Below are 13,809 nucleotides of genomic sequence, written 5' to 3'. Positions count from 1 at the left end.
TTGTATTAATCACCTCAGATCAAGAGAAGTTCTCAATATTTTTAAATTCCAACAGTCATTCTGCACAAGCACAAATTTAAAATGGAAATACATTAACATTGGGAAGAAAGTCATTAATCATATAGCCACACTGCTTTTGTAAAGGTAATTTCTCATCTCCTGATAACTTAACATGGATCATAAATGTTGGCCTTACTAATAATATCCACATTTTAAGAGTGAATGATATAATTATACCATATATATTTACCTTAATTTCCACAGGATGATTATGATGAAAGTCAATTGGTGCTACACCTGGCACATAAAAAGAAGATGAAGTATGCAGGTCTAGGAGAAGTATCAGTGGCCAGATTGATATTGCCTGAATAAAAAAAGGATTAAAACTGGTTACAGAATATCTACATACAGTGGCATGCAAAAGTTTGGGCACCCCTGGTCAAAATTTCTGTTACCGTGAATAGTTAAGTGAGTAGAAGATAAACTGATCTCCAAAAGTCATAAAATTAAAGATGAAACATTCTTTTCAACACTTTAAGCAAGATGAGTGTATCATTTTTGTTTTGTACGATTTCAGAGTGGAAAAAAAAGGAGCACCATGCAAAAGTTTGGGCACCCCAAGAGATTTAAGCTCTCAGATAACTTTTACGAAGGTCTCAGACCTTAATTAGCTTGTTAGGGCTATGGTTTGTTCACAATCATCATTAGGAAAGGCCAAGTTATGCAAATTTCAAGCTTTATAAATACCCTGACTCCTCAAACCTTATCCCAACAATCAGCAGCCATGGGCTCCTCTAAGCAGCTGCTTAGCACTCTGAAAATTAAAATAATTGATGCCCACACAGCAGGAGAAGGCTATAAGACGATAGCAAAGTGTTTTCAGGTAGCCGTTTCCTCAGTTCGTAATGTCATTAAGAAATGGCAGTTAACAGGAACGGTGGAGGTCAAGTTGAGGTCTGAAAGACCAAGGAAACTTTCCGAAAGAACTGCTCGTAGGATTGCTAGAAAGGCAAATCAAAACCCCCGTTTCACTGCAAAAGACCTTCAGGAAGATTTAGCAGACTCTGGAGTGGTGGTGCACTGTTCTACTGTGCAGCGGCACCTGCACAAATATGACCTTCTTGGAAGAGTCATCAGAAGAAAACTTTTCCAGCATCCTCACCACAAAATTCAGCATCAGAAGTTTGCAAAGGAACATCTAAACAAGCCTGATGCATTTTGGAAGCAAGTCCTGTGGACTGATGAAGTTAAAATAGAACTTTTTGGCCTCAATGAGCATACGTATGTTTGGAGAAAAGAGGGTGCAGAATTTCATTAAAAGAACACCTCTCCAACTGTTAAGCACGGGGGTGGATCGATCATGCTTTGGGCTTGTGTTGCAGCTGGTGGCACGGGGAACATTTCACTGGTAGAGGAAAGAATGAATTCAATTAAATACCAGCAAATTCTGGAAGCAAACATCACACCGTCTGTAAAAGAGCTGAATATGAAAAGAGGATAGCTTCTACAACAGGATAATGATCCTAAACACACCTCAAAATCCACAATGGACTACCTCAAGAGGTGCAAGCTGAAGGTTTTGCCATGGCCCTCACAGTCCCCCATCGAAAATCTGTGGATAGACCTCAAAAGAGCAGTGCATGCAAGACGGCCCAAGTATCTCACAGAACTAGAAGCCTTTTGCAAGGAAGAATGGGCGAAAATCCTCCAAACAAGAATTGAAAGACACTTAGCTGGCTACAAAAAGCGTTTACAAGCTGTGATACTTGCCAAAGGGGGTGTTACTAAGTACTGACCATGCAGGGTGCCCAAACTTTTGCTTTAGGCCCTTTTCCTTTTTTGTTATTTTGAAACTGTAAAAGATGGAAATAAAAAGTAATCTTGCTTAAAATATTAAAGAAATGTGTCATTTTAACTTTATGCCTTTTGGAAATCAAGTCATCTTTTACTCACTTAGCTATTCACAGTAACAGAAATTTTGACCAGAGGTGCCCAAACTTTTGCATGCCACTGTACCCTTGCCAAAATTAAAAGTTAACATTACTAGACAATTAAATAAAATTATGAAAATGTTTGATAAAGAAAACCAAAATGAGTTATAATTGTGATAAGCATCCTGTAATATAAAAAATGCTGCACGAGTTAAGGTTCAAATACAAGGTGGTACAATTGGACAACAGTCAGCACAGCTGCCTCACAGCTCCAGAGTCCCAGATTTGATCCTGAATTCTCCATATAGAATTTGCATGTTCTTTCCACATGCCATGGATATGCTAGTTGGTAGGTAAATTAGTTACTGCAAAATGCCAAAACAATTAGCGGCAGGAGAACTGTTTCATGGGAAAGTGGAGAATGGTGGGGTGTGTATGGTGAGGTGCTTCATGGTCAGTACAGATATTGTGGTGTACGACTCTGACTGTCTCTCTTCCTAATAGTCCATCCAATAAGCTATCTCTCACTTAAGCACCAAAATAATGCATGCATTTCCTTCCATTTCCATCCGTAATCCTGCAGATAGAAATGCAAAGGGACAATAGGACAGGCACACAGTTAGACAAGGTTCAAAAGGATGCCAGGGTGAGACCAAACACAAACTAAAAGAAATGCACCTCATATTTAACCCAGATAGTGTACAAGTCAAAAGCATAAACACTGAATTTTGCAACTCCAGGCAACCTGCACTCCCAGTGCATCTTTCTTCTGTTTCCCCTCCAACCCACCTCAGTCAGTTTTATTTCTCCCCACCTCTCTTTCCTCCTCTCCCCACTCATTCGCTTTCAATACCCATTTCTACCCATCACTCATCTTCCACTCTCTCCCATCTCAACCCTTCCCAGCTCTATCTCCTTCCTCACCTGGCACCAAATGCCAGGAAAGCAACTGCCTCATACCTGCCTCTCAACTCTATATTGGCCATCTCTTCTGCAGATCTCGATTCAAAACACTGACTGCCCCTTTGCCTTCACTGAGCTGCTTGACCTGAGTTCCTCCGGCATTTGTGTTTTTTTTTGGCTGAAGGTTTTGAGGGATATGGGTCAAACACAAGCAAACGGGGCTAGCTTAGGTAGGCACCATGGTCAGCATGGACAAATTTGGTGAAGAGCTTGTTTCCATGCTATACAACTCCACAAGCATGAGGACTATAATAAAACTTTGATACACTTGAAAATCAATGATGATCTACAGTTAATTCTGCTACAATAAAGAAAAACTCTATTCCCCAATCACAGCATTAATAAATATTTTTAGCCACTCAAAATAAATATGTGGAACAACTCTAATGAAGAACTTGCCAATGCAGTGTCAGTTTCAAAACTTAAGAGAACGAATCTACTTCTCAAAGCTCTCGGAGAGACTCTAGTGGTACAAATCAAGTACTGCAAAGTAGTGCCAAATAACTCCCAATCAAAATTCTCCAAATGACTTTATACTATAATTTTACAATTACACTCAATTCTAAGTTCCACCTTAGTAAGAAATGTCCAGGAGGAAGAGGAAACAGTGCAAGAATATTCTTTAGTCTCCTTTGAAACTACTGTAAAATTCCAATTCATGGGTATTCCTGGCCTGTTGTTGAAACAGTATCCAAGGAAGCATTGAACATTTCAAGTCTCTACTTAAGATCTTACATAAACATTGCTCTACAGTTTGAACTCCATTTCCACTGAGCACACTAATGAACACAACATTAACCTATATCAGTGCAAGAAACTGCAGCGTTGTACACACAGCTCAGTGTATCATGGAAACCAGCCAACACAAAAGATCCCAACCAGATTGTACATGCTTTTCATCCCTTCCATTCAGGAAGAAGATACAAAGGCCTGAAAAGCATTAACCAGCAGGCTCAAGGACAGCTTCTATCCTGCTGGTAACAGACAACTGAATGCTTCCCTAGGACAATAAAATGGACTCTTGATCTTAATCTACCTCATTACAACCTTGCACCTTTCTGTCTATTCGCCCTACACTTTATCTGTACAGTAACTCCATTCTGCACGCTTACTGTTTTATTTTGTACTATCTCAATGCACCACTGTAATGAATTTATCTGCATAGACTGTATGCAAAACAAGTTTTTAATCTTACCTTGGTATATGTGACAATAATAAACCAAATTAATTTACAGAAATAGCATAACAGCAAGGTAATGTTGATGCACTGAAAATGCAGCAAAGACAATCACAAATATAAACAAGAGATGACATTGAAAGTTTATTACAATATGCTCCCTCCAATTCAAAACTACCTAATGCAACTGGGGTAAATTACTATTCTCTCCTTTGAGATGTGATAGAAATTTTTTGCAGCCAAAACCAATTCCAATGAAATGAAACCTGTTTGGTAATATTAAACTGAAAGGATAATTCCTGCCATAATAAAGTCCTTAAATAATTTACTGTTTACTGTTCACAATATCCTTCTATACTGTCCACTTATTGAAATGAGTGTCACTTCATTTTCTTCTGCCTCGCCCGTCAGATTTCTGAATGGTCCATGAACATTTCCTCGTTATTCCTTTACTTTGCATTACTTATTGTTTTTGTAATTTATAGATCATCTCTTTACACTGCACTGCTGCTGCAAAACAATAATTTTGCTGTGAAAATTATTGTTTTGCAGCAGCAGTGGAGTACAAAGAGATAACCAGATTCTAAGTAATAAAGGCACTAAGTACTACCACTTCCTTCACTTCCTAGTCTGTGTGGATTGTTAATCAGTAATGCCTCCTAGTTGACAATCAACACTGGTGTATCTCAGGCATGTGTGTTTAGCCCACTGCTCTAATCTCTCTCTATACCCATAACTGTGCAGCCAGGTATAGCTCGAATGCCATCTATAAATTTGCTGATGATTCAACCATTGTTGGCAGAATCTTAGATGGAGATGAGAGGGCGTACAGGAGCGAGATATACCAGCTAGTTAACTGGTGTCACAGCAGCAACCTTGCACTCAATGTAAGTCGAGCTGATTGTGGACTTCAGAAAGGGTAGGACAAGGGATCACGAACCAATCGTCATAGAGGGATCAGAAGTAGAGAGAGTGAGCAATTTCAAGTTCCTGGGTGTCAAGATCTCTGAGGACCTAATCTGGTCCCAACAGATCGATGCAGCAAAAAAGCGGCAAGGCAGTGGCTATATTTCATTAGGACTTTGAGGAAATTTGGTTTGTCACCTAAGACACTCAAAAACTTCTACAGATGTACCATGGAGAGTATTCTGACAGGCTGCCTGGTATGGGGGGGGGGCTATGGGCACAACATCATAAACTACAGAAAGTTGTAAAATCAGTCAGCTCTATCTTGGATATTCAAGCATCTTCAACAAGCGGTGTCTCACAAAGGCAGCTTCCGTCATTAAGGGCTCCAACACCCAGGACATGTCCTCTTCCCACTGGTACCATCAGGAAAGAGGTACAGAAGCCTGAAGGCATGTACTCACTGATTCAGGAACAGGTCCTTCCCCTCTACCAACAGATTACAAAATTTACATTGAATCCATGAACACTACCTTAAATTTTATTATTTTTGTTTTTGCACTATTTTTAATTTAACTATTACACACACACACACACACACAGTACTGCTGCTGCGTTAACAAATTTCGCGACTTATGCCGGTGATATTAAACCTTATTCTGATTCTGAACATAGGGGTCTAAGTGCACTTAAGTCAAGAAATAAAATACTGAATTATAAATTTCATCTTAATTTACACACTCAGTGTGTTGTATAATCAGTTACTGCTTTAAATTAAAAATGCACTGTGCACTGGGGTCAGCATTCTAAAACTGACAGCTCTTCAAAAGAATAAGCTACCCAAACAACTCAAGTTTTTATAAGTCTTTGTACTTCAGATTCAACTAGCCTTTTCCACTCCCACCAAATATTCCCTTCTAAGCAGCAGTATCATTGAAAAAAGATCGAACAGTAACCTGATCTGGAATGGAAAAGAAAGCAATTCAAGTTTATCTATCCATATCCAAGCAAATACATTTTTGAAAGGTAGCTCAGATTTTTTTTTGAGGACAAAATAATGGATAGTTTGATGAACAGTGTAAATTCTCTTGCTTGACGTGCAAAAGACAACATCAGATCAGATCATTCAATCGTTAGCAAAGTGGAAATACAAATGGACCAAAAATAAAAAGTTTCAGCATAATTTAATTAAATTGAAAAACAAAACATGATCTTAAGATGCAAACAACAGGAATTCTGCAGATGCTGGAAATTCAAGCAACACACATCAAAGTTGCTGGTGAACGCAGCAGGCCAGGCAGCATCTCTAGGAAGAGGTACAGTTGACGTTTCAGGCCGAGACCCTTCGTCCTGACCGTTCACCAGCAACTTTGATGTGTGTTCCATGATTTTAAGATGTGCTGATAAAGATACATTACATATATGGTAACTTATGTCTAGATTTTTAAGTGGAAGGATGCTATACATAAGTCAATAGGCAAACATCAGCAAAATTACACAATCTATACTAATGACAGCAAACTTAATTACACCGTTAACTACCTAAACATTCTATAGAAAAGATATTTTGCTGTCCAATACAGCCATAAGGTGAAGGCCTTTTAAAAAATATCAGTTTCAATGTCAAACATTATTTCAGTGTACAATACAGGAAGATGTAGAAGCTTTGAAGAAGGCGCATTAAAAGTTAACCAGAATATTGCCTGGGTGAGAGAGTATTAGCTATAAGAAGAGGTTGGATGAACTTGGATTGCTTTCTCAAGTTCAAATGTCATTCAACTACACACATGTATACAGCTAAATGAAACTGTTCCTTTGGGACCAAGGTGTAAAACACAGTACATACAGCACAGGTAGTTAAAATAGTACATGCTGCCACAAAAATATTAGCGCAAGTCCCTGAGTGGCATTGCCTGAAGATTAATGGTGCATGTGATGTTGTCCTGAGCCACCTTTTTTTCTCTGAAGTATAGGAGGCTGAGAGATAACCCAATAGAAGTATATAAAATTAAGAGAGACAAGGATAGGGTAGACAGTCCCAGGGTAGGAATGTCAAATATTAGAGGATGTGCACTTAAAAGTGAGAAGATAAAGTAAGTTTTGACTCTTTTTTATACATACACAGAGAATGATAGGTGCCGGGGAGGTGCTATAAGCAGATAGAAAAGTGACTTCCAGACAGGTGCATCAGATATTAGGGAATGGAATAATACAGACCACATGCAGAAAGATAGAAAATACACTCTTCCCCTGAAATTTAAAGAGACCCTAAAATGAGGAGAACAAAGGGTGATCGGATTTTTAAAATAATCAAACTGGTCAAACAAATCCAGAACTCCCTGGATAGCATGGATAGCAACAGAAATGCACAGGACAATATCAACAATGACAATGCAGAATTATAAATGCGTATGCAAACCAAACAGAAATACAAAACAAATCACTGCGGAAATCAAAATTTAAATAACAGGTAAAGAGAGCATATTAGAAAGTTTTAGCAACTGACACAAATTGAAGTCCAAAATCGTTCTGCAGGCAGATACTGTACTACATTGAGGAGTGATGGTCAACAAGGACAAAAAACGGAAACTTGCACATGGATGTTGAATACACTAATATGGTACCAAATGAGTAGTTTGAATCTTTCTTCATTCCACAGCTGTGAGTGCTTTCAAAGTAATAGCAAAGAAGATAGTTAAGACACTGGACATATTAAAAAAGAGATAACATGGATGCTCCAGAAATTTTGGCTGAACCCAAGTATGATCTTCGATAAGGATCAAATTATGTGAGAAAAACACTCACAACCACCCAAGCAGCAAGGGGGAGGAGTGTAGGAGATTGGAAAAGTCCTTTGCGTTAAACAGTTTGTTAGTTTCACTAGCAGCTATCAGTGGGTACTCCATCTCTCAGACATAGATGATAGGGAAGCAGTCTAGTCTGACCACTACATCTGTATCTCAGCACAGTCAGCTGAAGCTGCAGTTGGACTCACTGGGCATACAGGAGGTAGAGTGTCATAGAAGTTTCAGGGATTAAGGGCACACCGAAGTTCAGTCAGATAGATGGGTGACCACCAGAAGAGGCAGGCAAGTATTGCAGGGGTCTCCTGTGGCTCTCCCTCATACCAGTCTGAATACTGCTGGATTATCTGGAAGGAGCAGAAGGGGGGAAATGGTCTCTCTGAGGAGGATAGCGGCAGCAGCCAGACCAGTGGCTCCATGACTGTCAAAATGTAAAACAATATTGGGCAAAGTCTAGGTGAGCAACAGAGATACTGAAATTTTAGTCAGGGGCACAGGCTGGTGTTTGTGTGGTTGTAAGCAAGACTCTAGCATGGCATGCCTCCTCTCTAGTGCCAAGGTCAAAGCTTTCTCTGAACATCCACAGAAAATTGTGCAAGAGGGTGAGCACCAATAAGTCATGGTTCAATTGGCAAAAAATGACAGGCAGAAAGACAGATGTGGTTTCACAAAGAGGAATTTAGGGAGTTATAGTACTGTACAGAAGCCTTAGATTTTTTTAATATGGTTTCAGACGGCATGGTCTCCACAGAGCCCTGATCCCATCATCAAGATGGTCTGGGATTACCTAAAAAGACAGAAGCATGTGAGACAACCAGTAATTTTTTGATATTTAGAAACTTTATTTCATTATTTTTGAAAGCATCTTCACTTTACAGAATTTTTTTTACATGTGCCTAAGACTTTTGCACAGTACTGTACGTAGTAAATTTAAATAAAACAGGACCTCCAGTATTGTAACTTCAGGATTACTCTCTGTGCCACAGCTAATGAGGCAAGATAGTACAGTTAAATATATGGCCAAGGAGCTGGCACAGGAAGGCTGCAGGTACACAGATCACTGGGCTCTTTCAGGGTAAGTGGGGCCTATACAAAAGGAATGGGTTGCACCTAGAATGGAATCAACAATCTGGCAGGGAAAGTTGCCAGTGCTACTTATCACCCCTCACCATCTACCTGTGATACTGCTTTCAGTGAACCATGCACTTGCATTCCTAAATTGCTCTGGTTCAAACACTCAACGGGCCCTACCTACCTTCACTGTATGTCTTACCATGTTCCAAAATGCAGTATCTCAGTTTTCTGGACTAAAATCCATTTGCCAATCCTCAGCTCACATACTTAGTTGATCAAGTGCCCCCCCCCACCTTCTGTATCTTTTCATAACCTTCTATGATATCTACACCACCTATTTTAGTATCACGCACAAACTTACTAACCATGTCTTGTACAGTCACATTCAATTTGTTAATATAAATTACAAACAACAAGTCACAGCACCCAAAGCAACATTTAAAGTATTATGTACAATTATTAAACTAGAAAGAGTAGACAAAAGATTAGCTAGGATGTTGCCTAGACTTGGGAGCCTGAATTACAAGGAAAGAATATATAAACTATATTCCCTAGAATGTAGGAGACTGTGGTGAGACCTGCAGTACAAGGTAATGAGGGAATTGTGCTTTTTCATTGTCCATAGCCTTTCCTCAAGGAGAAGCTACTAAAAACAAGATTGGATGGGTTTAAGATCAGAAGGGGATAAAAGGGGATATCAGGTGCAGCTTCTTCATACAAAGGGTATCGGGTATTTGGAATGAGCTGCCATAAATAGTGGCCGATGCAGGTTTATTATTAGCAATATTTAAAAACCCTACTGGGTGGTATGGTAGCATAGCGGTTAACATAATGCCAACGACCCAAGTTCATTTCCTACTGCTGTCTGTAAGGAGTTTGTATGTTCTCCAGTGACCTTGTGGGTTTTCTCCAGGTGCTCTGGTTTCCTCCAATGAAGTACAGGTTAGTAAGTTACTGGGGTGGAATTGGGTGGCACCAGCTTGTTGTGCCCGAAGGACCTGTTACCATGCTGTAAGCTATAAATAAATAAGCAAATGGAGAAGAGGGCTATGTGCTAAATGTGGTCAAATGGGACTAGTTCACTGGGCAGCACAATAGGCATAGACAGGCTGAGCTGAAGGACCTGTTTCCACACTGATTGACTACTGTTATGCCAAATGGCCACCAACTATTCTACATTAAGAAGGAAACTTGACAGGGTTGACAATGAGAGTTGTTGGTAACTACTTCCACTGGTTTTGGAGTCCAACACCAGTGGGTAGACTTGTGGAAAGGAAAGATAAATGGCAGATTAAATTCAATAATGCTAAAGTCTAAACTGAGTAAGAATAAAGGAAAGAACTAAATGAGCTTTAAAAAAAAATCTACGAAAAAAGCTGAAATTAGAGGCAGCAAAACAAATTTGGAAGTCGACAAAATACCTTCTCTGAAAACAAGCAGGTACAGAACCCTTGGAACATAAATCATGAATCGTGCTTGACTATAAAAAGTAAATGCTCTCCACCCCCATAAATAATCTTCTTTCAAATAGAAAACCTTATCTTTTTAAGTATGGACGCTTTCTGTGTTCTGCAGAAATGCTGCCAGATGAGATCGTAAAAGTTGCATTGGTAGGTTAATTAGCTACAGATATTTGGTCTTAAACAGATCTTTGTTACATTAGTACAGTATAGGGCTATACTGCAGATTTAAAACATGCTGAACCATAGGAATTGACATACTAGAGAATTTCACTTTGTTATATTTATAAAGAAACAATTATTGTTGGAAATTCTTCTTGCAGTTCTGGTCCACACATTACAAAATCAATATTGGAACAATGGAGAAAACACAGAAATGTTAGCAGAATTAAGAGGATCCAAGCCATAAAGGAAAGACTGAATTGCTTGTGCCTTGTTTCCATGATAAAAAATCTAAAGGCCTTTAAAATTGTAGATGCGTTTCATTAAGTCAAGAGTAATTTCAACTTGTGCACAAGTCCTGAACAAACTGATACAAATGCAGAATAAAAGCTTTTATTTTATAGAAAAGATAGTGATTGCATCCAAATGGGACTTGTTCATAATTAAGTAAAATCCTGATGTATCCATGAGGAGGAAGTGAATAACAATATAGAGAATGAAATAAACAAATACTGCAGATGTTGGAATTCTGAAATAAAACAATGCTGATCAGGCAGCAATCGTGGAATGAGAAACAATTTACATTTCAAATTTGAAACCCTTCATCAGATTCCACAGGAACTATCTGACCTGCTCAGAGAGTTTGCAATATTTACTGTTCTTATTAAAGAGTTGATAGAAATTAAGAGCTGGTCCTTAGGCATCCATGTGGAATATGAACTACAGCACTTCCTCTAATTTCAGCTACAGTTTTATTGTTTCTCTGCTATTATCATGCTGTCTCATTTTCCAAAAATGTAGCTATTGAACACATTATTAAATACTTAATCACATCTGAATATTCTATGATGAGATCTACTTGAATATATATTTTCTTTTACATTTATAACCTTCATTCTGAAAATTCTAAAGTCAGTGGGGGGGGGGGAGAAATATCTAAATACAAGTCTCAATCCTCACCCTACCTAGTACTGCCATTCTCTTCTAATCTGCACCACCTGCAATTAACGGAATATGCAACCAGCCATTTAATTGTTAAATCTCCCATGCTGTTCTGAACTATGCATGTTACCCTGTCTCTAGTCTCTAAAGTAACAGCAAAGCAAGGTGACAATTAGTAGTGAAGTCATTTTGCATTCCTACATCATATCTAGTACTTAAAAAGTAAAAAACTCCCAAATGAAGATATGGACTAAAGTTCCGAAAAAAAATTAAAAGCAAGTATGTTCACAGCTAAAAAGCTGAATGCAATCTGGAAAAATGTCATTGCTGGAATCATCTGACCTGCTACATGGGTGAAAGTTATCAAGCTTTGACTTTTAAAAACATTCAAATGAAAAACAAAGCAAGAGAGATCCTCAAGAGTTAATATCAAAAGCGTACTTAAAAATACAATATTCATGTAATGCAGAGTTGAAATCAAGAACTACAACAGACAGAGTGTACTGCTAATGGATGGAAAACTCTGATGCCAAGGAATCACTGGATGCCAAAGGTCGCTTAGGCAGAAGATAACAGCCTTCCACATATAATCTAGTCATCAGAAAATAAATGATACTTAACTTTGATAAGTTCATCAAAACTGTTTAAAAATCATGACTGGCAGGGTCTCATTTTAAAAGGCAAGAACTCCGATCAATTAAATACAAGATGATTTTACATGAATACTCAAGATTCATAAGATACCAGTTGGTAAGCAGCTTCCAAGGTTAACACAAGTAGATATCAAAATAAGAACAGCTACAGAGACAGGCAAAACACCTTTCATAACTTTGACACAAAATACTTATCAATGACATCTAATGATGCCTGTCAACAAGACACCAAAATTATATCTAGAATACTTTTACACAATTATTTATTCAGAGTTGCTCTGACACAGATTTTCACATTTAGCAATTAGATGTTAATTTCTAAATTAGACACACAATCATTTCAAACAAGTCTGTTTTATTCATTAAATAAAGCACCTACAATCTTACATTTTTTTTCCAAAACAAGATCCAATATTCTCAAGATCTGTGCAGTTATCATGTTATTTGAATGCAAAAAATAAATATATCTTCATATTATAGCCAATATTTTCAAGATAATGCTTGGGAGCTCCCTTAAAGAAGGCACAATAACTTCTCAAGACCCTTGTCAAACATTCCAAACTTGGTTAATACTGATAAAAATTCTCAAAACCTTCAAATCCCGCTGGTAAATAAACATTACACTTCAGAAATACCACCAGCAAACAACTCTATTAATACGGGGGGGGGGGGGGGTGGTAAGATTGAACTGAAACCCTTAAAATTTAAAGCGGCCCATCAAAACATAAACCGAAGAAATGACTGCTAGTAGGTGGCCGACACACACGAGTTGCTGTGAGGGGATTAAACAGATCAGCCGAGTCCAGTCCGTACCCAATCTGCCCTACTCTATAGTAACTCCTGAAGAGCTGCTTCCTTTAACACTAAGCCGCCCGGTGAGAGTCAACAGACAGCTGATATCCTTAGGCCGTCGCCATCTAACGGCACAGCACCACCCGAAGCGTGACTCCCCGCCGCTTTGCAGCTCCAGTGCCCCCCAGGACACAGTTCCATAGCCCACCGCCACCTCGGATGATGCCAGCCTTGCCCTCCTGCCAACGAGCTGGGGGAAGGGGGAAGACACCTTTACTCTTACCCTCCTCTGCGCCATCTTGGAATCCACGTGTCACACACAACGTCATCGGATGTGTGATCAAGCCCCGCCTCTTACCAATGTAGCTGTTGCTGTCAGTGTTTCAATTCAGGAATTGTTCATTTGATGAAAGTTTGAGGAAGTTGCTGCTATAGTTTTCCTTTTCTCTTTAATTGGGCACTTGCAGCTGAACACAAATCGTAAACGAAAGCACATATTTAGACTGCATGTCTGACAGAAGGGTTGGTGTTGGAGCAAAGGACCGAGCCTACAGTTGGGAGTTTTCTCTCAGGAAAGAAGGAAGTAGCGAACGGGAGGTGGTGGTGGTTGAATGGAGTTGAGTGGAGGAAGAGGAATGGCAGGTTTCTGGGAACCGGGAAGATAAGCGGCCGGTTGAAGATTGGCTTATCTTCCAGTGATGAAGACAGTAGACAGGATTTTTAAAAAAGGAAGGAAGAGTTTAAGGTTTTGTTGAGTTTTCAAAGTGATCCTGTTTCTGATATAAGACCATTAGATATAGGAGCAGGATTAGGCTATTTGGCTCATCAAGCTACTGTGCCATATCATTACGGCTGATCCATTGCCTTGTCAGCCCTAATCTCCTGCCTTATCCCCAAATTCCTTCATGCTCTGACTAATCAAGAATCTATCAGAATCTTTTCAGA

General features: G+C 39.0%; 1 protein-coding gene across 1 annotated transcript in view; it reads right to left on the bottom strand.

Annotated features, from left to right (window-relative positions):
- The window catches only part of tm9sf4 (transmembrane 9 superfamily protein member 4), a 59,693-nt gene extending 46,504 nt beyond the window's left edge, over nucleotides 1-13,189 (bottom strand). Inside the window, exons 1-2 of the mRNA XM_072241576.1 lie at nucleotides 13,148-13,189; nucleotides 251-364 (exon numbers count right to left, since the gene is read on the bottom strand). Coding sequence (XP_072097677.1) covers nucleotides 251-364; nucleotides 13,148-13,162 — 129 coding nt within the window. The 5' untranslated portion in view covers nucleotides 13,163-13,189. The remainder of the gene's footprint in view (nucleotides 1-250; nucleotides 365-13,147) is intronic.
- Nucleotides 13,190-13,809: the final 620 nt, after the last annotated feature.

This window comes from Mobula birostris, chromosome 2, assembly GCF_030028105.1.
Source record: "Mobula birostris isolate sMobBir1 chromosome 2, sMobBir1.hap1, whole genome shotgun sequence".
Lineage (NCBI taxonomy): Eukaryota > Metazoa > Chordata > Chondrichthyes > Myliobatiformes > Myliobatidae > Mobula > Mobula birostris.
This window is presented reverse-complemented; position numbering and strand designations above follow the sequence as displayed.